Genomic DNA, 23,058 nt, shown 5'->3' on the forward strand with positions numbered 1-23,058 from the left:
AATAAGAAGAAAAACACAAGGATTTACAATACAGTAGATACAATAGGATCCAAACAGCTTTTATGGTAAGGCATGGAATGGTAATGAGAGATGAATGTAATGGGAATGAGAGATAAACGTTGGCCAAAATAGGCCTTAGACTATGTTCCATGGAATAGAATAATGGAGAGGAAAACCAGCATTATAATGAAGAGAAGGAATCAGAGGAATAATGAGAGTTAAAGCCATAAATGAGGAGGAATGGACTGACTGAAAAAGGTGGAGATTGAAATGCAGCAGAAGCTGTAGGACCCCTGAGGATACTAAACATTATTCACAAGAAACTAGGGCACCTTCTTGTCACAAGTTCAAATGGTACTGTTTGTACTGGACCATGAGCTTTGATTTTTAATTGTGACATATCGTTTCGCTGTATATTTAAGTTGTGATATTACAGTTTTTCTGAGGAAAAGATAGTGCATAATGCATTTTGTTGGTGAGATAAACACAAAATGAAATTCTTTTGAGTTAATACACTTTTGAACGGGATGGGTTATAAGCTTAACTTTTGTCTAGGATGTATACCTAATATAAAAGAAAGATATAAATGTTTTTAGGTAGAAGACGATGTTATCAACTTATGTGAAGTAGTTAAACAAATATTAATGAATCTGTCCGGTATGTATACCAACCAAATAAAAGACTGGAAGAAAGTTAAAATCTATAACCACATGGGACACTGTCTGTTAGCTTTCTTTGAATTATTGTTAAGATGTGATGAAAACTGCACACTACTAAGACCGTTTCTGGAAAATGTGATGAGGTTTTGTGCCTTTATTGTTAAGAATGTCACCATTGATGTCTTTTGTACTTGGGCAGAGGTAAGAAGTGATTATATATTATATAAGCATATTTATTTCATTTAAATCATTAAAATGTTTCGAGATGATGTTTCTGATTCTTTTTAGACAGATGTGGATGACGAAAACCTGCAAACACTAATCTCTAATAAAGGTTATTTGGTTCTTGAAAGATACCAGAAGTTGTCTGAATCTAAAGATCTTGTAGCTGTTCTAGGATCTATCGCAAAGAAGCCAAAATCACTAACAGAGCAAATTCATGAAGCTGATGTTGAAAAGATGATAAATAAAATCAATAAAATGGACAGGGATCAGATAGGTTGGTTCAAGGCTTTGATCAGGACTCAGATTTTCGAAAATGAGGAAGCTGCAGAATGTGTCAAGTGAGTTTTTTTAAACAGAAAATATACAATAAAACACTGAAAAACGTTTGTTTTTCTATACTTCCACAAAATTTATTACAACTATGTTATTACTACAGCTGTTTCGGCAAAGTGCCTTTCTCAAGTGATATATTTTACAATGTCTTTGCCTTTTTAAGTCTTTAACTGAAGAGGTTGAGGAGTGTGGAGCTGTTTGTCTCGTGTTGGTCATTCAGAATTATATCTGTATTTTTCAATTTATTAATTTCCATTGATTCTAAAAGTGATAGCTTAAGGCCTTTATTTTGAATATGTAGAATTTGAAACTCTTCATTGAAAGAATGATTATGATCTAGAAGGTGAAGTGCGTATGTAGAAGTGTCTGTTTTTCTATTGTTGAAAGCCCTTTTGTGTTCTGCTATCCGTTTGTCAAAAGTTCTGCCAGTTTGACCGATGTAAGTTTTCGGACAGTCACCACAAGTTAGTTTGTACACACCACTCTGTAGTTGCTTTCTCTTTCGGCTTTTATTGTTTTTAATATGTTTGCTTAAGTTGTTGTTAGTTCTGAAAGCTGGTGTTATTCCTTTCTTTTTTATGTATCTGGCTATTTTTGTTGTTATTTTGCCAGTATATGTGAGAGAGCAGAAGGTACTGGGTTCTTTCTGTGGTGGTGGATACACTAATTTCAAGGCTTTCTTATGGAGTTTTTGGTTTAAAATGTTGTTAACTGTTTGTTCGTTATAGCCATTGTTTACTGCTATTTGTCTAATGATATTTAGTTCTGTCTCGAAGTTATTTTTTGTCATAGGAATTTCTGTCAGTCTATGTATCATGCTATGGTAGGCTGCTAATTTGTGTTGTGTATGATGGGATGATGAATTGTGTATAGTTGTGTCAGTATGGGTAGGTTTATGATATACGGAGAACTCATGTTTGTTGTGTAGTCTGGTAATCGTTACATCTAGAAAGTTTATGGAATTATTCTGTTCTGTTTCTATTGTGAACTCAATATTACTATGAAGTGAATTAATGTATGATAGAAATTGGTCAAGTTGTCTGTTAGTTCCTGTAAAGCAGACTAGTATGTCATCCACGTATCTCCACCAATATAAGAACTGTTTAAATAAGGGGTGTTTAGAAATTGTTGTTTCAAGTTGGTTCATAAATTTATCTGATAGTAATGGGCTTAGAGTATTACCCATAATAAGTCCTGCACTGTTGTTTGTGTAAATTTGATTATTGAATTCAAAATAGTCTTGATTTATACAAATTTCAAGAAGGTGTAAAATTTCAGATGCAATGATCGGATTTGTACTATTATGTTCTAAAAGGTTTTTAACTAAAACAAAAGTTTCTATGGGAGAAACACTAGGAAAAAGATTTTTTACGTCAAATGAAATTAGTCTGGAGTTGTTGGGCAATTGAAAATGTTGTATTTTATTAACTAGTTCTAGTGTATTTTTTACGGTGAATTTTGGTGAAAATTTAGTGTATTCTGTAATAATATCTGACATTTTTTTATAAAGAATCTATATATAAAGAATAATAGAAAATATCTAATATAGAATTTTTAAATAACCAAAATAGTATAACACTAAACAAAGACCCCACAGAAAAATACCGAAAACAAATTAAACTAGCCATTGAAAATTCAAAATCAATACTAAATCCAACAGAACAGAAATACCTTAATATTATGAACCCACAACCCCCTAAATTATACTCTTTTATTAAACTACACAAACCTGACCACCCAATAAGACCTGTAGTTTCTTTTTATACAGCTCCGTCATATAAACTTTCAAAAAAACTGTCAGATATTATTACAGAATACACTAAATTTTCACCAAAATTCACCGTAAAAAATACACTAGAACTAGTTAATAAAATACAACATTTTCAATTGCCCAACAACTCCAGACTAATTTCATTTGACGTAAAAAATCTTTTTCCTAGTGTTCCTCCTACAGAAACTTTTGTTTTAGTTAAAAACCTTTTAGAACATAATAGTACAAATCCGATCATTGCATCTGAAATTTTACACCTTCTTGAAATTTGTATAAATCAAGACTATTTTGAATTCAATAATCAAATTTACACAAACAACAGTGCAGGACTTATTATGGGTAATCCTCTAAGCCCATTACTATCAGATATATTTATGAACCAACTTGAAACAACAATTTCTAAACACCCCTTATTTAAACAGTTCTTATATTGGTGGAGATACGTGGATGACATACTAGTCTGCTTTACAGGAACTAACAGACAACTTGGCCAATTTCTATCATACATTAATTCACTTCATAGTAACATTGAGTTCACAATAGAAACAGAACAGAATAATTCCATAAACTTTCTAGATGTAACGATTACCAGACTACACAACAAACATGAGTTCTCCGTATATCATAAACCTACCCATACTGACACAACTATACACAATTCATCATCCCATCCTACACAACACAAATTAGCAGCCTACCATAGCATGATACATAGACTGACAGAAATTCCTATGACAAAAAATAACTTCGAGACAGAACTAAATATCATTAGACAAATAGCAGTAAACAATGGCTATAACGAACAAACAGTTAACAACATTTTAAACCAAAAACTCCATAAGAAAGCCTTGAAATTAGTGTATCCACCACCACAGAAAGAACCCAGTACCTTCTGCTCTCTCACATATACTGGCAAAATAACAACAAAAATAGCCAGATATATAAAAAAAGAAAGGAATAACACCAGCTTTCAGAACTAACAACAACTTAAGCAAACATATTAAAAACAATAAAAGCCGAAAGAGAAAGCAACTACAGAGTGGTGTGTACAAACTAACTTGTGGTGACTGTCCGAAAACTTACATCGGTCAAACTGGCAGAACTTTTGACAAACGGATAGCAGAACACAAAAGGACTTTCAACAATAGAAAAACAGACACTTCTACATACGCACTTCACCTTCTAGATCATATTCATTCTTTCAATGAAGAGTTTCAAATTCTACATATTCAAAATAAAGGCCTTAAGCTATCACTTTTAGAATCAATGGAAATTAATAAATTGAAAAATACAGATATAATTCTGAATGACCAACTCGAGACAAACAGCTCCCCACTCCTCAACCTCTTCAGTTAAAGACTTAAAAAGGCAAACACATTGTAAAATATATACCAAAAGTTCCAACTCAAACATCTAAGCAAGTATCTCAATCATCTCAACAACAACCCACGCCACAACAAGCACCCATCAGCGCCAACAATCCGCAACAATCTAACGACTTCGTCTTCCAAAGAAGACAACTAAAACAAATTTTATATGCCAATGCCGCAGCAAATCCTCGCCCAAAAAATCAGTCTAAAAATCAAAACGTTATCAATGCCATTAATGATCCGACTCTGTCCGAGTACCTTATCAAAGATCTTCCAAAAGATCTATGCAATAAACGCACCTTCTTTCGGCAAATAAATGCCACCTCTCTTCTAGCCAACAAGATTCACTCATGCAAAGTTCTCTCTCACGGCATCGCACACTTGCTACTCTTTAATTCGATAAATGCAGAGGAGATAGAGAAAGCTATCCGAAAAGCAACTGGCCAAACAATGGTTACGGTTCACAGCCGTAGCAAAAACCCCAACACTTCCTCTAGAGAGCCCACTTACCTCCTCTGCATCACCGGAATCGATGTGGATTATTCTGAGGAGGAGGTCACCGCATTGCTCATCATCATCATCATCATACAACCTCTTCTGTCCACTGCTGGACATAGGTCTCTCCCATTCTTCGCCACTCTTCACGGTTCTGTGCTTCTTGTTGCCATTTCTTGGATATTCGTTTAATGTCGTCCATCCAGCGTGTTGGTGGTCGTCCTCTGCTGCGTTTGTCTTCTCTTGGGCGCCAGTCAATTAGTTTTCTGGTCCATCGTGAGTCTTTCAGTCGCGCTATGTGACCTGCCCAATTCCATTTCAGCTTGGCTATACGTTCAACGACATCAGTGATACCTGTTCTTTTCCTTAAGTCTTGGTTCCTTATTTTGTCTTTTTTTGTCACGCCGAGAATCGATCTTTCCATGCGCCTTTGTGCCACTCGCATTTTTAGTGCTGTTGTTTTTGTGAGCGTGAGAGTTTCTGCTCCGTATGTCATAATAGGAAGAACGCATTGGTCAAATGTCTTCCGTTTCATAGCTGTCGGGATGTTGCTCTTAAAGATGTCTCTTAGTGATCCATACGCCGCCCAAGCAAGTGTTATTCGTCGTTGAAATTCGCAGGTCTGATTGTCCTTGCCTATTCTGACTTCATGACCGAGATATATGTACTTTTCTGTCAATTCTACCACTTGATTTTGGATGGTTAGGTGTTCGCTGGGAACTAAATTTGTCATAAATTTGGTCTTACTGATGTTCATTTTTAGACCTATTGTTGAAGACACGTTTTCTAACTCTAGTAGCATTTGTTGTGCTTCACCCAGATCTTCGGTAATAAGTACTATATCGTCGGCAAAACGCAGATGATTGAGCATTTCTCCATCTATCTTTATTCCTCTATTTTCCCACTTTAGCATTTTAAAGGCGTATTCGAGGACCGCTATAAATAATTTAGGTGAGAGAGTGTCGCCCTGTCTCACACCTCGCTTGATATGAATTTCTCTGGTAGTATCATGTAGTTTTACACGCATTGTGGCGTTTTGGTATAATGTTTGCACTAACTTTGTAAACCGGTAATCTATTCTACTATTGTTCAGAGCAGTTATAATGCTGTCTAATTCCACAGTGTCGAAGGCTTTGTGAAAGTCTACGAAGATAAGTACCAGTGGTTTGTTATATTCTATCGACTTTTCTATTAAGGTTTTTACTGTTTGTAGGTGATCGTTCGTTCCGAATTTTGAGCGGAATCCAGCTTGTTCTCGGGGTTGGTAGAAATCTAACTTTTTTTCTAGTCTTGTCGTAATTATTCGGGTAAACATTTTATAGATGTGGTTCAATAAGCTGATTGGTCTATAGTTTTCTAGGTGCGCCTTGTCTCCTTTCTTGTGTAGTAAAATTGTTACTGCATTGTTCCATGTTTCCGGTATGCAACAATCTGTTAGACAAAGGTTAAACAAAATTTTTATTTGGTTGAGAAGGACACGTCCACCCATCTTTATAGCTTCTATTACGACTCCATCTTCTCCTGGCGCTTTGTTGTTTTTCATCCTTTTCATTGCGTCCTGGATTTCGCTTAGTGTGATCTCTGGCATGAGCTCTGAACCCTGGTTGATAACTTTGCGTGATGCAGCGGCTTCTAAATTCTTTTGGTCTTCTCTTTGGCTTGTATATAGTTCTTGATAGAAGTCTTCAACTATGTGTAGTAGTTCTTCCGCATTGCTCACCGAACAAGAATTCCCAGTTGAAAAACTGTGGAGAGTCAAGTCCTACAAGCTAGGCAAGGACTCTAAGGTGATCAAGGTGGTGACTAAATCCTTAGAAAAATTCACAACAGCATTGAGCCGAGGCATAACTCTCGACGGAGAAATCTACAATGCCGAACTTCCACATGGCTCCGATCCAACTATCCCTACCCCAAAATATTGCAGCAAATGTTGCATCAACGGACACTCTATTGACGAATGCCCTCAAAAAGCATTCGTCTGCCCCCACTGCGGCGGCAATCACAAATTCAGCGCCTGCACAAAACAGCAGGAACCCAAATGCCCGAATTGCAGCGGCGACCACCCTGCATATTCCAATAAGTGTCCACAAAGACACACTATCCCCTCCGCCCCACATGAAATACAGCCACTAACGATCGAAAGATCATTCCCTCCATTTGAACTCCCAACTGAAACGAAAAACATCCTGTCTATCCAGACTGCTCTGCTGCTGAACTTGTTGCCCGAACTTCGCGAGCATATCGCAGCTATCACGGCTAATCTAATTAGCCAAGTCTACGACCACTCGACAGTGGCTCACGGGTACGGAAGCAATGTCACGGTGACATTCCGCTCCAACCACTAAACACCCTCCCTTTATGGATTTCACCCTAGGCACAGTCAACTGTCAGGGTCTCTCCAAAAAGAGACCCCTCATCAAGAATATCCTGTCGAAGCATAACATCCAGATCCTCGCACTCACAGATACTCTGTCGAAAAGCGATCCACACTTCGCAGGATATTCGATCATCCATCGAAGCCGCTGTCAGGTTTCACGCGGGAATGGTATTCTCATTAAACACGGAATACCGCACACCATACACACATTCCCACAAAATTTTCGTCCACCTGATGTGGACTTCCTGGCAATTGACGTGCATATCCCCAATAACGAAACCCTCACGATAGTCTCTTACTACAAACACCCGGATCAACCACTCAACAGGCATTTGCTAGAGTATTTTTCAAGGCTCGGCAAGGCCGTGTTGATGGGCGATCTAAACTGTAGACACACACAGTTTGGTGATCACCGTCAAAACCCAGAAGGCATCCGCCTCACGGATTTTCTACTAGACCTTCCTATCTCTCGAATCACCAACACTGAATACACGTTTCTGAACGCTGCTGGGGCCTCTATTGTCGACCACATCCTAGTTACTAGTAACATTCTGGATCGGTTCGAGGATAGATGCCACATCGGTGACTCAATAACGTCAGACCACGTACCACTTCTTGTCAACACTGACATACTAACTCCAAAACAACCCAACCCTCCAAGAACTATAAGAGACTATCGTCCCGCTAACTGGACTGAATTCCAAAATTTCATCACTCAAAATCTCCCTATGTTAGGCGAACTTGATACTAACGATAGTATCGACACCAGTGCAACCGAAATTGAGAACCTCATCACCGAGGCGATCACGCACGCTATTCCACTTAAACAAATATCCTATACATCACCGGCACTTCCACAATACATCATTGCCAAAATCCAACAAAAAAGACGTCTTCTACGTCAATACAAGGCCAACAGAAATCCACTAATCAAAACAGAATACAACCGGATCTGCGCCAGGATAAAGAGAGAGATATCTGACCTAACGGCTCGCCGGTGGGAAGATACTACCTCAAAACTGGACTACAGAGACGGTAGTAAATTCTGGCACAAATTCAAAGTCCTAACAAAACAAAAATTATCTCAACCATCTCATCTGTTGGTCAACAATCACATAGTCAATTCCCCAGAAGGGAAAGCCGAAGCATTCAAAAATTCGCTTCAAATCAACTTTCAAACCCCAGACAACCCGAACTTTGATCACTTATTTAAATTCAACACAGAATACATAGTAAATGTTACTCTCAATCACCACGTTCCAGTCTATGATCCTATCATGGACCCCCTCACAAACAGGGAAACGGAGAGCTTTTGCCAAATAGGTAAAAACAGCGCTCCCGGACCTGATGGCATCAACCGAAGATGCCTCAAAAAACTTCCAGAGAGTATCATCCCTCTTCTAACTAAAATATTCAATGCATGTCTCAAAAACAGCCACTTCCCTACTCCTTGGAAAGTGGCCAATACCATCATGCTTTTGAAAAAAGGTAAACCCCCAACCAACGTGGAATCCTATAGACCAATTTCTTTAATCAACACTCTGGGCAAAGTTCTTGAGCTAATCCTAAAAGAGAGGCTCAATGACTTTCTCGAAAACCACAATATCATACCAAAATTTCAATATGGATTCCAGTCAGGTAAATCTACCAAACATGCAATAACTGATTTCACTACTAAAGTTACTCAAACCATCAACGATGGTTCATTCGCCATAGCCACATTCCTGGATGTGCAGAAGGCTTTCGATCAGGTCTGGCATGACGGACTTGTTCGGAAACTTCTGGACATCGGGCTACCATTGCAATTTACCAAAATTGTACACTCATACCTCCACAACCGAACTGTCAGAGTGAAAATAAGTGATCAAAAGTCCACCCCCTTCACTCCACAAACTGGAGTCCCCCAGGGTTCAGTCCTAGCACCGCTGTTGTACATCATCTACAACAGCGATATCACTAACCAAAATATCCCAGGCACTCGGCTGTTTCTCTATGCAGACGACACGGCTCTGCTCACAACAACCTCTCGATACAACCCAAGACCCCTCTTCAGAAGAGCCCAGGCTCTGTTGGACGGTGTCGGCGAATGGTGTTGTAAGTGGAGAGTCACGCTGAACGCGAACAAAACAACAACAATTGTGTTTCGCGCCCCTTCTGTGTCACATAGAATCATAATTAATGAAGACGACCAATATCCTCTGAGACTGTTGGGAGAAAGGCTTGTTGTTAGTCCGACTGCGAACTATTTAGGAGTTCTGTTCACCAGGACTCTTAACTGGAACGCAGATCTAAAGGCAACTTTAGATAGGGTAAGGAACAGGACCAGACTTCTCAACTCTCTCTCTGGACGAATTGGCAAGACACACAAGAAGACTCTCATTCACACTTACAAGACCTTTATTCGACCCGTCATGGAGTACAAATCTTGCCTCTACTCTCTTTGCGCTAGAGCAAAACAAGAGTGGTTGTTGAGCGCTGAACGTAGAATCTTGCGTAGATGTAACTATGAGCACTGGCGATATCCCTCAAACGAAATCCATAACATCTCGAACATCCCCAAAATCACCGAGAGAATAAACTCTCTGAACAGGAACTTCACAATCAAAGTAATCAACGGCCCCCCCTCCGACACACAAGAATCTCTCAAATGTTCCTGTTCATCTTCCGGCCACGTACTCCACCGAAAGCCCAAACGCAAAAAGATTCATTTACCGTCCGCTCTAATGCAAACATGCATTGACGAACTCCCGGTGGAGTACGAAAACATCCTCGAGGCTACCCCGTTAGCCTTCCGTACCCACCTTTAACATCTCCTCTTCCCTACCCCGAACAGGGAGAAGTTGGTTTTTTGCGGTTTCCCAACTTCATTGCACAATTATACCTGTTCGTCCCAAGAAAATAGCCGCAACTATTTTCTCCACTCGAACGCACACTGTCCACGCCGCGCTCAAAGCCACCTCCTGACCGCCGACGAGGGACGCAGGTTCGCCTGTCGTTGTACAATGGTTTCTAGGGAGACTGGTCGAGAGCAAAGCACGGACAGTACACGTAAATGTCTATGGAACCAACAACAATCCATCAAACTCTCTTCTCTGTTGACTTCTTAGCCTTCTGGACACCACCGTCCGGCATAACCCAGGATCCAAAAACACCAGGACACGGCGCTTGCCCCAGTGTGTTTTTCGGACTGTTTGCTTTTGCTACCAACACTATACATTCACTACAAACCCTGAAGAGGACAAAATCCTAAACGGGGACAATCATTGATCGCATTTCCACATAGCATTATATCTATACACGCAAATCAAACAATGATAGTAGTAGTAGTAAAATATATCACTTGAGAAAGGCACTTTGCCGAAACAGCTGTAGTAATAACATAGTTGTAATAAATTTTGTGGAAGTATAGAAAAACAAACGTTTTTCAGTGTTTTATTGTGAGATAAAATGAACTTCCATCAAGTAACGGTCGAATCCATCAATTAGAAAATATACAGTTTACAAATCATAGTTAAAAGAAGTCTATAATGCGGTCCATTACTCCTCTCTCTTTTCACAAACCTTTACCCTTTAAAAACAATTTAATGTGATACCTAATGTTGTGGGTTTTTGCTACTATTTTAGAAAATGGTACCATTTATGTGATAAAGAAGATGTATCCCAGCTCTTGAAGTGGTGTGTCCAAAAGAAGACCCCAAAAGCGGTAGAACTTATAGTAAAATGCTTGTCCACATTGGACCTGGAAAAACTAACTGCTGTGGCGACAACATATTTCTACAACAACAAATTCATCAAACTACAAGCTTCAGATGTAGGCAAAGCTCTGAGATCGCTGTTAAACAAAGCCAAAGAAGACAATGATGTGGAAAATGATCTGGCCAAAGATATTTTGATACTCTTTGTGCAGCAGCCCGTGATTGTGCTACCCTGTTTATATGAAGAATGCATCAAGAACAGCTTTTACACCAATGTTTTGAAGAGGACCTTCGAGGTTTTGAAAGATATTATCAAGATTGATAACATCGGAGTGACAACTTTGCTTGCCGTGTTTGATAGCCAGCCCCCAAATGAGCACACCATTGACAACTGTATCCAGTTGTTTAGGAAACTAATGGAAATAGGAATTTTTAACAATGATGTAGTCCTGACGATTTTAGGTTCAATGTTAAAGAAGCATCACGAGGAAGGAAGGTTGGAGGAGGTAGATTTTGTGCTACAAATGTTTTTGGTACGTACTATTAAACAAAAGCTCATTAAACTCATTATATTTTTATATAAATATATTTATTCATATAGCATGTTTCGATTGCCTCGAATTGAGCGAGGATTAGTAAAAAAATATCACATATCAAGGAAGTGCTTTATCAGGTAGATCAGACTGTACAATTGAGCCGCTCAGAATAAATGTGGTATAACTCACAAACGTTTGTTGGTGACCTGGTATTATTCTAATTACAAAAAATCAACGAAATTCAATCATTGCAATTCGGCATCCCATATAAATTTCGACAAATTCTTCTTAAGAGCTCAGACGTAAATATTTTACGGCTATCCCTACTTTTTCTTTCTTTATACGGCAAATTACGTGTAAAAAATAGTAAAATTCTCACTGGTATGGATATGTACATAAACATTACTTGACAATGACTTTTGAATGTTCTTGGATAACTGTTATAGTCCTTTTCATGACCATTTTTCAGTGCGTAACAGTTTTTCGATTTCTTTCTAACGCATTAAATTGTATGTGACAGAAAAAAAGGCACGTTTGTGATTACTTTGGTAATTATTCTAGTTCGGTGATTATTCTAGTTGTCGATAGATGGCGCCATAATCAAAAAAGAATTATTTATTAAATAAAATAATAATATTATCAATATAATCTGTACAATTTATAAGACTATACAAATCAAAGAAAATACCATTTTATAAATGCGATAGACACAATTGATTTGTTTTTATTCCAAATTGAAAATAAAATGTGACAACTGTCAGATTTAACTAAAATGTCATGTTAGAATAAATGTCATAAATGTGTATTATCACGGACTTACCTTTTTTTCTATAATTTGTGACGCACTGAAAAATGGTCATGAAAAGGAGAATACTTGTATAATCGTTTAAATTATTAAGTCTGTTAATTAATATGATAATTTTTTCACTAAATATATATTCAGTGATTATAATAATTTATATACTATGCAATAAAAACTAATACTTAATCGAGAAAAGAGGAAAAGTGATAAAGTAATTTTTTAAATAATATATTGTTACTATGGAACGCCTAGATAAATAAACATCTTTAACAACAAACTTGGATCACAGAATATATCCTGGTGTATTCTCTGCTTGGGATCTTCCATAAATAATAAACAATAAATAACTCTTTATTAATTTCACGTCTTAAATCAATTATTTACCAAATACAATATCAATATTATTTAATAAACAACTCAAAATATTCCTGGAGCCATGTCAAATATCTAAAATTGTCACTGTCTTGTCAGCACATTCTGTTCGACTTAGTGCGTTGTATGACAAAGATAGCGAATGTTCGATTTGGAAAATATTATCACGGACATGGTGTATTTTTTTCGAAGCCTGAAAAAATTAATAAACATTTTTGAAAAATTTAAACGCAGAATGAATGACTAAATTATTACCGAGGGCCGAAAGTTCCGTAGAATAAATAAAAAGTTTCTTTTGAATGAGATATTTGAAATTAAAAAGCACACTAAATTTTCTCTTAGTTTTTAACCCCTGTAACTTATTAAAATAAACATCATACAAGTTTTCAGGAACTTTCGGTCCTCTGTAATAATATTTCATTCTGCGTTTAAATTTTTCAAAAATATTTATAAGTTTTCTCAGGATTCGAAAAAATGCTATTTAAATAGCATTGAAGCCGAAAGTTTGCGCCTATTTCCTTAAGAACCCGTCACAACTGGCTCAGTAAGTATGACTGAGATTTTTTAGTTCGTTAAAAAATCTTTCATTTACAAAAGTTAAGTTATTGCAGTTTTACCACTTTTCCTCTGAGCGGCTCAATTTGAACCTGTTACAATGACCATAATATGTATATCTTTTAGGGGGATTATTTATCTATTCCAATTATGGAAGATACTAAAGAACTGCTAAAACTTATATTGACCATTATGAATAAAAATCGATGTACTTTTTTGACATTCGACAGTCTGAAGATGGAAATTGTTAGACATACAGTGGATATTTGTTGTGACGTGTGCAAACCTGGCTATAATTATGAAGGTAAGTTTTATTTAGCACATTATAAGCATTTTTATATTCCTTTTTTTATTTTTTCACTATTGTGACCGTGCAAGTTCGGAAAAGCGACACCTGGTTTCTACGCTCAGCAACTTTATTCGCGCTTTTAATTGTTTTGGCCAATTACTTTAGTCCTCTTTGCTGGATCATTGTCAAAGCCACAGCCCAAAAAAGTTATAAGAAGAACAACTAAGACTGAGGTTATGTTATTAAAAAGTAAACAATTGTATGTAGTAAATAAAATTAATTATTAATGCAGTACTGCAAGAAAATACAATTAATTAAATTTAATTTTATATAATATTTGCATATCATATCAATATTGTGGAGCAACATATAATTTTTCTTCTTCAATGACATTAGGTATGAAATATACGTCAATTTGACAATTCCAATTGACAATATGAATTACATATTTCAGAAAGTTTCAAGATTTCTCCGATATTTACCCACGATCGTTTCTCATATCCCCTCCAAGTACTTGCACACCGCCAATATAAAGAATATACCTATATATGAAAAAAAACATCGCCAGGCATAACTAAGCAACAGGGAAATTTAGAAACACATAAGGATAGCAACGGAATAATGGCTGAATGAGAGATGCAAAGAGATAGAAAACTCCACAAAAACCGAGAACTACATCCAAAAATAGACGAAGTTGCAGGTCTTTGGAGGACCAAAAGTGTCTCTATAATGGAAGACGAACATAACTGAATGGTACTAGAGCCTGAAAAGCAAAAACAAATTTGGGAAACATACCTCCTAGAATTATTTGCAGACAACATACCAGATATCGGCCAATCAATAGAATGCAGAATAGGAGACAATCTCCCGTATTGACAGCAGAAGTTGTATGCGCTATGAAAGAAACAAAGTACAATAAAGCTACTGGAGATGAATCTGTAGTATCAGAACATTTCAAACACCGCAGCCAAAACAGCAGAGAACAAATTAACTGTTCATCTTAGTTAACTGTTGTTATGCTCTATATTTTCTCTCTGTTATGAGATTGATCAGTATCTTATTAATTCCATTAAATAATTAATTATTTTAATTACTACTCATGGAAACAAAACCAAAATTTAATAAAACTTTCCAATAAAATTTATTCTCAGGGCTAATTGATTTCAATGTATTACCTTTAGTTTGTGGCTTCTAGTATTTCTCGCTGCTCACTTCATCCAGGACAAAACAAGGAAAATAAATGTACTCAAAATCATATAAATTCTATAAATATTATTTATTTATATCCTATACCATAAATATACGATTCAAAATGTATGCTAAAAACTCAATTTTGTTGTAAAAATTTCTTATCTAATAAAATTAATCTTTAATTCTACTATCTCCTTTCTTTACAAATTTTAATTTAAAAGATTCTGTAGACTGTTCTTATTATTATAAAAAAAACAAAATTTCATTTTCACTTTTTAAATAGATTACTTATATCTTCTATGAATTTATTAATGAATGAATTATGCTGTAAAACTGTTAAATTAAAACAAATATGGTATGTAATATAAAACAATTCTCTCCTTTTCACAAATAATCTGACTAACCTTTTTTATCTTCAATACTTCTTATCATGGATTGTGTTGTCCTCGGTTCCCCCACACATGCTCCTTCGGATGCTGCGACGGTCTTTCTCTTCCAACCCACAAACAGCACTCGCTCGAAATCTCTCCTCAATTTTGTATCGAGTCTCTGACTCGATACAAACAATATTAATCTTTATAATTCCAAGATTTTTTTCTCAGTTCGATATCTTGTGCAAAATTGATAAAAACCGGCTACTCGTTCCAGACAGAAACTGGAATCTATTCGGACATGAGGAGATTTTACTTCTCGACTCGATCACGGTTTCGTCTCAACAGAAATCTGCTTACACGGCCACCAAATTAACCACTTCACACAAAATCACTACTTTTTGAACTGGACTGCTCTCTTCGGGTCTTAATTACACAGTAAATATTTTTCCTTCATCCATCTGAGACTCAAACACTCTACTCCCCTCCATCAGTCTCCTCGCCAATCACTCGCATTCTCTCTACACATTACATCCCTACTTTCCTTTCTTAAAAACAAATAGTGCTGTATACAAATTTTCCATTTTGTAAAATTCCAGGAGATACCAAAATTAATTTTTGTCTTACATGCTAGAAAAACCCTGTATTCTAAACTAAACAATTTTGTTTACTTTCTAGGAAGCTTTTAAAAATGTTCCATTGTCCACGTCAACCGCAAATACATCCACTTTCTAAAACCGATCGTAATTTAGTTCTATTTTTCTTGAATTGTTAAGTCCGTTCGTAGAATCTTAACCACTAATGTTTTTCACTTTCCACGAAACACTGCTTAACGACTATTCACAAATTTTTGGCCATATATAGGGCGATGAAAATCTACGATCTCATGGTCTTGGACATAAAATGAATTCTCTAACATTTCCCAATAAAATTATATAACACTGTTTATGTTAATCCAACTTAATTAACAAATAAGTTGGATTCTAGCCAATATTTCATTTTTGTTCCGAGCATCTGCTCATATCTTTTTAGAACCCAAGAAGCTAATGATATACCCTTGGAGGATTCTGCTAGATTTGTATCTTTTTGCGGTTTCAATAATGGAACCATAATATATTTCTTCCAATCTTCTGGATACTGCGTGCTTTCTTATATATTATTTATTATTTCTAACAACGTAATCTTGCAGGACCACGGAAGATTCTATAACACTAGGACCTATAGGTTTCTATAACCTATTTATAATAAATTTATGGATACCAGGAGAAGTATTTTTGTGCTTTTTAATACTGTTCTGCAATTTTTTGATACTAAATTTCTTTAGTAAACATTCAATTCCAATTTTATTCATATTTTCTACTTGAAGAGGGTAAACTGCCCCTTTTTCTTCAACCCATGATGGCGTGACTTGATTTATAAAGATTGCTACCCACTCCCCTGCTACTATCTTATGACTGTTTCTTTATATTTATTTTTTGATGTATCATATTTGATCTGTCCACATTTGTTTAATTGGTGTATTTTTATTTATGGAAGTACAAAAATTCCTTTAAGTTAGTTTTTTGCGCGGATTTTTATTAATTTTTACACAAAGCCATAGCTTTTTGTAGACAATTATAATTTATTGCAATTGAATTAAGTTTAAATCGCAAAAGAGCATCTTTTTGGGTTTTCATTAATATGTCGCATTCTTCATTCCACCAATGTTTATTGAATCTCAAACTGCTTACTTTTTTCCTTTGGGGTATTGAATTTTTGTGCTGCTTTATTTAATCCTGTTATAAATTTGCGCTTTTTATAAGCTATATTCATTAATATTTTGTTCAATATTTTTAGAATGTATATTTCTTTTCAGTTGACATTAGTATAGACGATGAAGATCATTTTACAAGACATTATAGAACCTTCCTAATATCTGGCAAACAACAGAAACTCTTTGATGACATTTGCGGTGATTTTAAGACGGACCAACCCAATTCAAACCTATATGGATTATTAAAGGTAATACTTCTCGATATAGTCCTGTCGTCAAATATTTGCTTCTAAAAACTATACAAATAAGTTGAATTTTTACTGAAAATATCAATTTTGGGACCCCAAAAATATGTAAAAGCATTTGTCACTCCTAACCCGGTCTTCCCCCTAAAATTCCACTCATAGGGGGGAAGATAAAACATCGATTTGCCAAGAATCTGTACGCCGTATGAAAAATGTTTCCAACAAGAAATGTCGCTGAGATAATTTTAAACAAAAATATTTAAAGTCCTTTTCATGAGCATTTTTCAGTGCGTCACAGTTTTTCGATTTCTTTCTAACGCATTAAATTGTATGTGACAGAAAAAAGGCACGTCTGTGATTACATACATTTATAACATTTATTCTAGTTATTCTAGTTGTCGATTCTTCTTCTTTGAGTGCCTCTCCTATCGGAGATTGGATATCATTAGGGCGATTCTAATTTTATTTACTGCTGTTTTGAACAATTCGTTAGTGGTACAGCCAAACCACTCTCTCAAATTTCTCATCCAGGACATTCTTCTACGGCCTGGATTTCTTCGTCCTTGGATTTTTCCTTGCATTATATTTTGTAGGAATGTGTACTTTTGTCCTCTCATCAGGTGGCCTAAGTATTCAAGTTTTCTCTTTTTTATACTCCGTAGAACTTCTGGCTCGTTATTTATTCTGCGTATTACTTCTTCATTTGTAATTTTATCCACCCAACTTATTCGTAGTATACGGTGGTAGCACCACATCTCAAAGCTTTCAAGATTTTTAATATTCCTCTGTTTAAGAGTCCATGACTCCATACCGTAGAGCAAAGTACTGAATACATAGCATTTTAACATTCTAGTTCGTAGATGAATACTAATATCACGATTACAAAATAATTTTTTCATTTTTATAAAAGTAGACCTGGCAATTTCAATACGTCTTTTTATCTCGTGATTTTGGTCACCTGTTTCATTGATAAGAGTTCCCAAGTATTTGTATTCGTTTACTTTTTCAAGTTGGGTACCGTTTATTGTGATACTAGTGTCATTTATTGGATTCTTACTGAAGGTCATATATTTGGTTTTTTTGACGTTCATCCTTATGCCGTAGTTATTACATATCTCATTCATAGTTTCAACTAAATGTTGTAGATCTTCCGCTGTTCTTGCCATTATCACAGTATCGTCAGCATATCGAATGTTATTGATAACTTCTCCATTGACTATTATCCCTTCGTTTGCATATGAGAGAGCTTCTTGGCATATTTGTTCGCTGTAGATATTAAATAAGAGCGGTGACAATATACAACCCTGTCGTACTCCTCTACGTATTTCTATTTCGTCCGATGTTTGTTCTTCTATTTTTATATTAGCTCGCTGATTCCAGTACAGATTTAATATTATTTGTATGTCTCTGGTGTCAATGTTCTTACTCTCCAGGATTTCTTTGAGTTTACTGTGGCGTACTTTGTCAAAGGCCTTTTCAAAGTCTACAAAGCAGGCGTGTACCTCTTGGTTAATATCTAGGCATCTCTGTGTTAGAACGTTCAAGGCAAAGAGAGCATCCCTTGTACCTAATCCTTTTCTGAATCCCATCTGTGTATCGTTAATATCGATGTCTAGTTGTCGATAGATGGCGCTATAATCGAAGAAAAAATTATTTACGAATTATATAATATATCTACGAATATAATCTGTACAATTTATAAGACTATGCAAATCAAAGAAAACATCATTTTAATAAACACAATAGATTTGTTTTTATGCCAAATTGCAAATAAAATGTGACAACTGTCAGATTTAACTAAAATGTCATGTTAGAATAAATGTCATAATAGTATATTATGCAACGAGCATTTAATGATGGTCATTATGAAGCGAGTATGAGGGTTATGCAAGTATGCGTACGAGCTTCATAATGATAATTAAATGCAAGTTGTATACACTATTTTTTCTATGATCATTCACAACAAAAAATATATTCAAATTTATTAATTTTGTAACACAAATAATTTCAGTAGTTTGACGGTTTGTTTACATATTGAGAGCTGTCAAAGTGTATGTATTTGACTCGCCATTGGTCACTGCGCGTGTACCACCTTTATCGCGAATGCCATTCTATTGGTTAAAAATCTGTATCTTAATGAAAATCTGTATCATAATGAAGTGTAGTGACAGGTAGTGACATCATAATTGATATATTATAGTATGAGAATAGAAAAATGTGTATTATCACGGACTTACCTTTTTTTCTATCATTTGTGACGCACTGAAAAATGCTCATGAAAAGGACTCTATTAGCACTTTTTGTGTAGAATGAATCATTCTCTCAGAAATTACGCTTGAAGCGACCGGTGATTTTGAATGTCAGTTACGCGCGAAAAGAATTTTTTAAATAAAAGTTGTATCAACTCGACGGTAAAAATTCGGTATCTTTTGATCAGAGTATCCTATCGACAAAAATCAAAAGGCATTTTAAAGGTAGAAAAGTGCAGCTTTCCTAATCATATTTGTATTTTGATTCTCATAAGATCAATAAAATTTATGACTTTCATCGGTCAGTCCTTATGAAATTTTCATTGTTAGAGCCTAGTCTTCAAAACCTATAACTTATATAGAGTGCTAGCCAAGAGTCTCTTCTCCCCTTGTCATCATTTTCTTTGCCTTATCCCTATGCGGGGTCGGCTTCCCTAATTGCATTTCTCCACACAATTCTATCTTGGGTCATATCAATGTCCATCCCCTTTACCAACATGTCCTGCCTTATCGTCTCCCCCCAGGTCTTCTTTGGTCTTCCTCTCCTACTCATTCCAGGAATCTGCACTTCAGCTATTCTTCGAATTGGGTGATTAACGTCTCGACGTTGAACATGACCCAACCATCTTAACCTATGCTCTCTCATTTTGGCATCAATTGGTGCCACACCTAGACTTCCCCTAATATACTCATTTCTAATTTTATCCTTCTTTGTCACTCCACTCATCCATCTAAGCATTCTCATTTCCGTCACATGCATTCGTTGTTCCTCTTTCTTCTTCACGGCCCAACATTCAGTTCCGTACATCATAGCCGGTCTTATGGCTGTTTTATAGAATTTTCCCTTCAACTTCATTGGAATTTTCCTGTCACACACACACCACTCGCTTCCTTCCACTTCATTAATCCAGCCCTAATTCTACTGCATGCATCTCCATCTATTTCTCCATTACTCTGTAATACCGATCCCAGATACTTAAAACTATTGCTTTTTACAATCAGTTCACCATCCAAAGATACCATTTTATTTGTAGTAACTCCATCTTTAAATGAACATTCCAAATACTCTGTTTTTGTCCTACTAAGTTTTAAACCTTTTTCCTCCAGAGCTTGCCTCCACTGTTCCAGTTTTTGTTGTCTTTTTCACTATTTCCTACTAACGCGACATCATCAGCATACATTAAGCACCATGGAATGTTACCCTGTAGTTTTGCTGTTATCTGGTCCAAAACTAATAAGAATAAATACGGACTAAGCACAGAGCCTTGGTGCAATCCTACTTTCACATGAAATTTATGAGTCTCTCCCACACCTGTCCTAACACTAGTCGTTACTCCTTCATACATATTATATCCCTCACAATCTTTACATATTCACCAAGGACTCCTTTCTTATTGAGTGCCCACCACAGAATCTCTCGAGGAACTCTATCATATGCTTTCTCAAGATCAATGAATACCATATGAGCGTTCGTTTCTTTACTCCTGTATTTTTCCATCAACTGCCTTATAATGAAAATTGCATCTGTTGTTGATCTGCCCTGCATAAAGCCAAATTGATTCTCGGATATTTCGGTCTCTTCACGTATCCGTCTATCAATTACTCTTTCCCATATTTTCATGGTGTGGCTAAGCAGTTTTATAGCCCTGTAGTTTGTACATTGTTGTATATCTCCCTTGTTTTTGTAAACAGGTACCAGTATACTGCTTCTCTATTCGTCTGGCATTTGTCCAACTTCCATAATTCTATTAAATAGACCTGCTAGCCACCTTGTTCCTGTCTCTCTCAATGCTCTCCATACTTCCCCAGGAATATCATCTGGTCCTACCGCTTTTCCTTTCTTTATTTTTTGAAGCGCTTGAGTCACTTCCTCGTTTGTTATTTTGGTGACCATTGCTGCTACTGTCTCTGTTGACTCTACAGTCAAATTCTTCATTTAATAAGCTCTCAAAGTACTTTCTCCATCTCTTTTTGACATCCCTTACGTGAATTAGTATTTTATTATTTTCATCTCGGATACATCTAATCTGATCTTTGCTCTCTGTTTGGCTATTTTATATAATATCTTCGTTTCGACTTCCCTGGTATCAAGTTGATCGTAGAGGTTTGAATACCCTTCTGCTTTGGCTTTTGCTACTGCTACTTTCGCTTCCTTGTTCGCCACCATATAGTTTTGAAGATCTGTGTCGGATCTGGTTTCTTGCCACTTTTTATATAATTGTCTATATATAATATAGAGACTATATATAATATAGTCTCTTCTCCCCTTGTATCTTTTGAAAAGTTATAGTCATAATAGTAATAGTGTAATTTGGAGGGGGAAATAAACGGACGTGTAGGATTCTCAAATAGTCATAAAATGTGACGTAATAGTGACAGATGACGTTACAGGGCCACTTTGACCGGTAATTTTAAATGGGACCTTATGGCAAGTGATATCTAGTTTGAAAGGTAAAGTTCATACCAAACCTTTCTTTCAGTACGTCATTAATTTTGACATCATCTAGGATTTTAAGAATGTGGCAAATCATTGCATTACATTTTAGTTAAATCTGTCAGTTGTCAGAAATATTTATACAAATATTTATCAGCATATTAATATTTAAAATATTTTAATGAAAAAATAAATAAATATAAAATAAAATTTTATCACACAACGTCCGAATGACATAAAATATTTATATTTACGTTGTTGAAAAATACTAACCTAGAATTACAATTGTCATTTTACCCGTTGTAATTGTGAAAGTACTGTCACGATCGATTACTTTTGTGTCAAATTATCGTTATTTACATCATTGATTGGTTATCTATTTAAAGTATTGTAATCGCCAACCAATTATACATCTATCAGTATAAGTCGCTTTATAATGCAAATACCCGTCAACGAATACATAATTTTGTATGTATAATAATCACGGAGGTACTTTCTTCTGTCACTTCCAACTTAATGTGTTAGAGAGAATTCGATAATATGACGCACTGAAAGAAGGGTTTGGTATGAACTGTATTGAAAATACCTATTCAATCATCAGTGGCGGCTCGTCAGAGGAGGCAAGGGAGGCATAGCCTCCCCATAAATTTTTTACACACGCTACACTGTTTTGTTTATCTTGAATCACGAAAAATAACAAGTACTCTCACTATTATACAACGTGTAAATTCCATATTATCACTAAATATCCATAAGCATGGAGCATTAGCATTAGAACACATCATTTCGTCTCAGTTTTTTATTATTATTATTGTAGGCAGGACCCTGGGTTATCCCGAGATGAATGAACATGAACGGAGCCGAAAAGCCGGCCAGCCTCCGTTGCTAATTCTCCGCACAGCGCAGCAGGCGTTTAAGGAGACCGGTCTCCTAAGAGTGGCATCTACGGTGTCATCACACGCTGCCCGGAGATTTACCAACGGAGGCTAACTAGCTTTTCGGCTCCGTTGCGTGCATCTCGGGACAACGAATTTTAGGGTCCTGACTAAAAATAATGAAAAAACTAAAAGTGCGAATTTTGTTACGAAATTTGGTATGTGGGGTTAGAATAATATTTGGAACAATTTGTTCAAATAACTTTTTCCGATATCTGTAACGCAAAGCAAAATATCGGTAATTCATCGTGTTTTTGGATTCGCAGTAGGCCGCGTTTAGAATTAAAAAAATTCAGTTGAGTATCTTAAAAAATGTGAACCTTCAACCTGTATGGACTGCAAAACTTCAAATCTGTATTTATTTTGATATGCACATCTACTTCAAAGATGGAATTGTTAAC

The 23,058-nt window shown here is 36.0% G+C and overlaps 1 protein-coding gene and 1 long non-coding RNA gene across 2 annotated transcripts in view; one reads left to right on the plus strand and one right to left on the minus strand.

The window, feature by feature from the left end:
* Positions 1–23,058, plus strand: part of LOC114328938 (uncharacterized) — a 28,017-nt gene that overhangs the window by 3,228 nt on the left and 1,731 nt on the right. The window contains exons 3-7 of the mRNA XM_028277923.2: positions 597–860; positions 948–1,222; positions 10,855–11,458; positions 13,317–13,494; positions 16,897–17,042. Coding sequence (XP_028133724.2) covers positions 597–860; positions 948–1,222; positions 10,855–11,458; positions 13,317–13,494; positions 16,897–17,042 — 1,467 coding nt within the window. The remainder of the gene's footprint in view (positions 1–596; positions 861–947; positions 1,223–10,854; positions 11,459–13,316; positions 13,495–16,896; positions 17,043–23,058) is intronic.
* LOC126885256 (uncharacterized) lies at positions 12,196–19,327 on the minus strand. Its single transcript, XR_007698360.1, has 2 exons — positions 19,277–19,327; positions 12,196–12,281 (listed from the first exon to the last, which is right to left on the minus strand). It is a non-coding gene; the product is annotated as an uncharacterized LOC126885256 (long non-coding RNA).

The sequence above is a fragment of the Diabrotica virgifera genome, chromosome 1 (genome assembly GCF_917563875.1).
Source record: "Diabrotica virgifera virgifera chromosome 1, PGI_DIABVI_V3a".
NCBI classification, from domain to species: Eukaryota; Metazoa; Arthropoda; class Insecta; order Coleoptera; family Chrysomelidae; genus Diabrotica; species Diabrotica virgifera.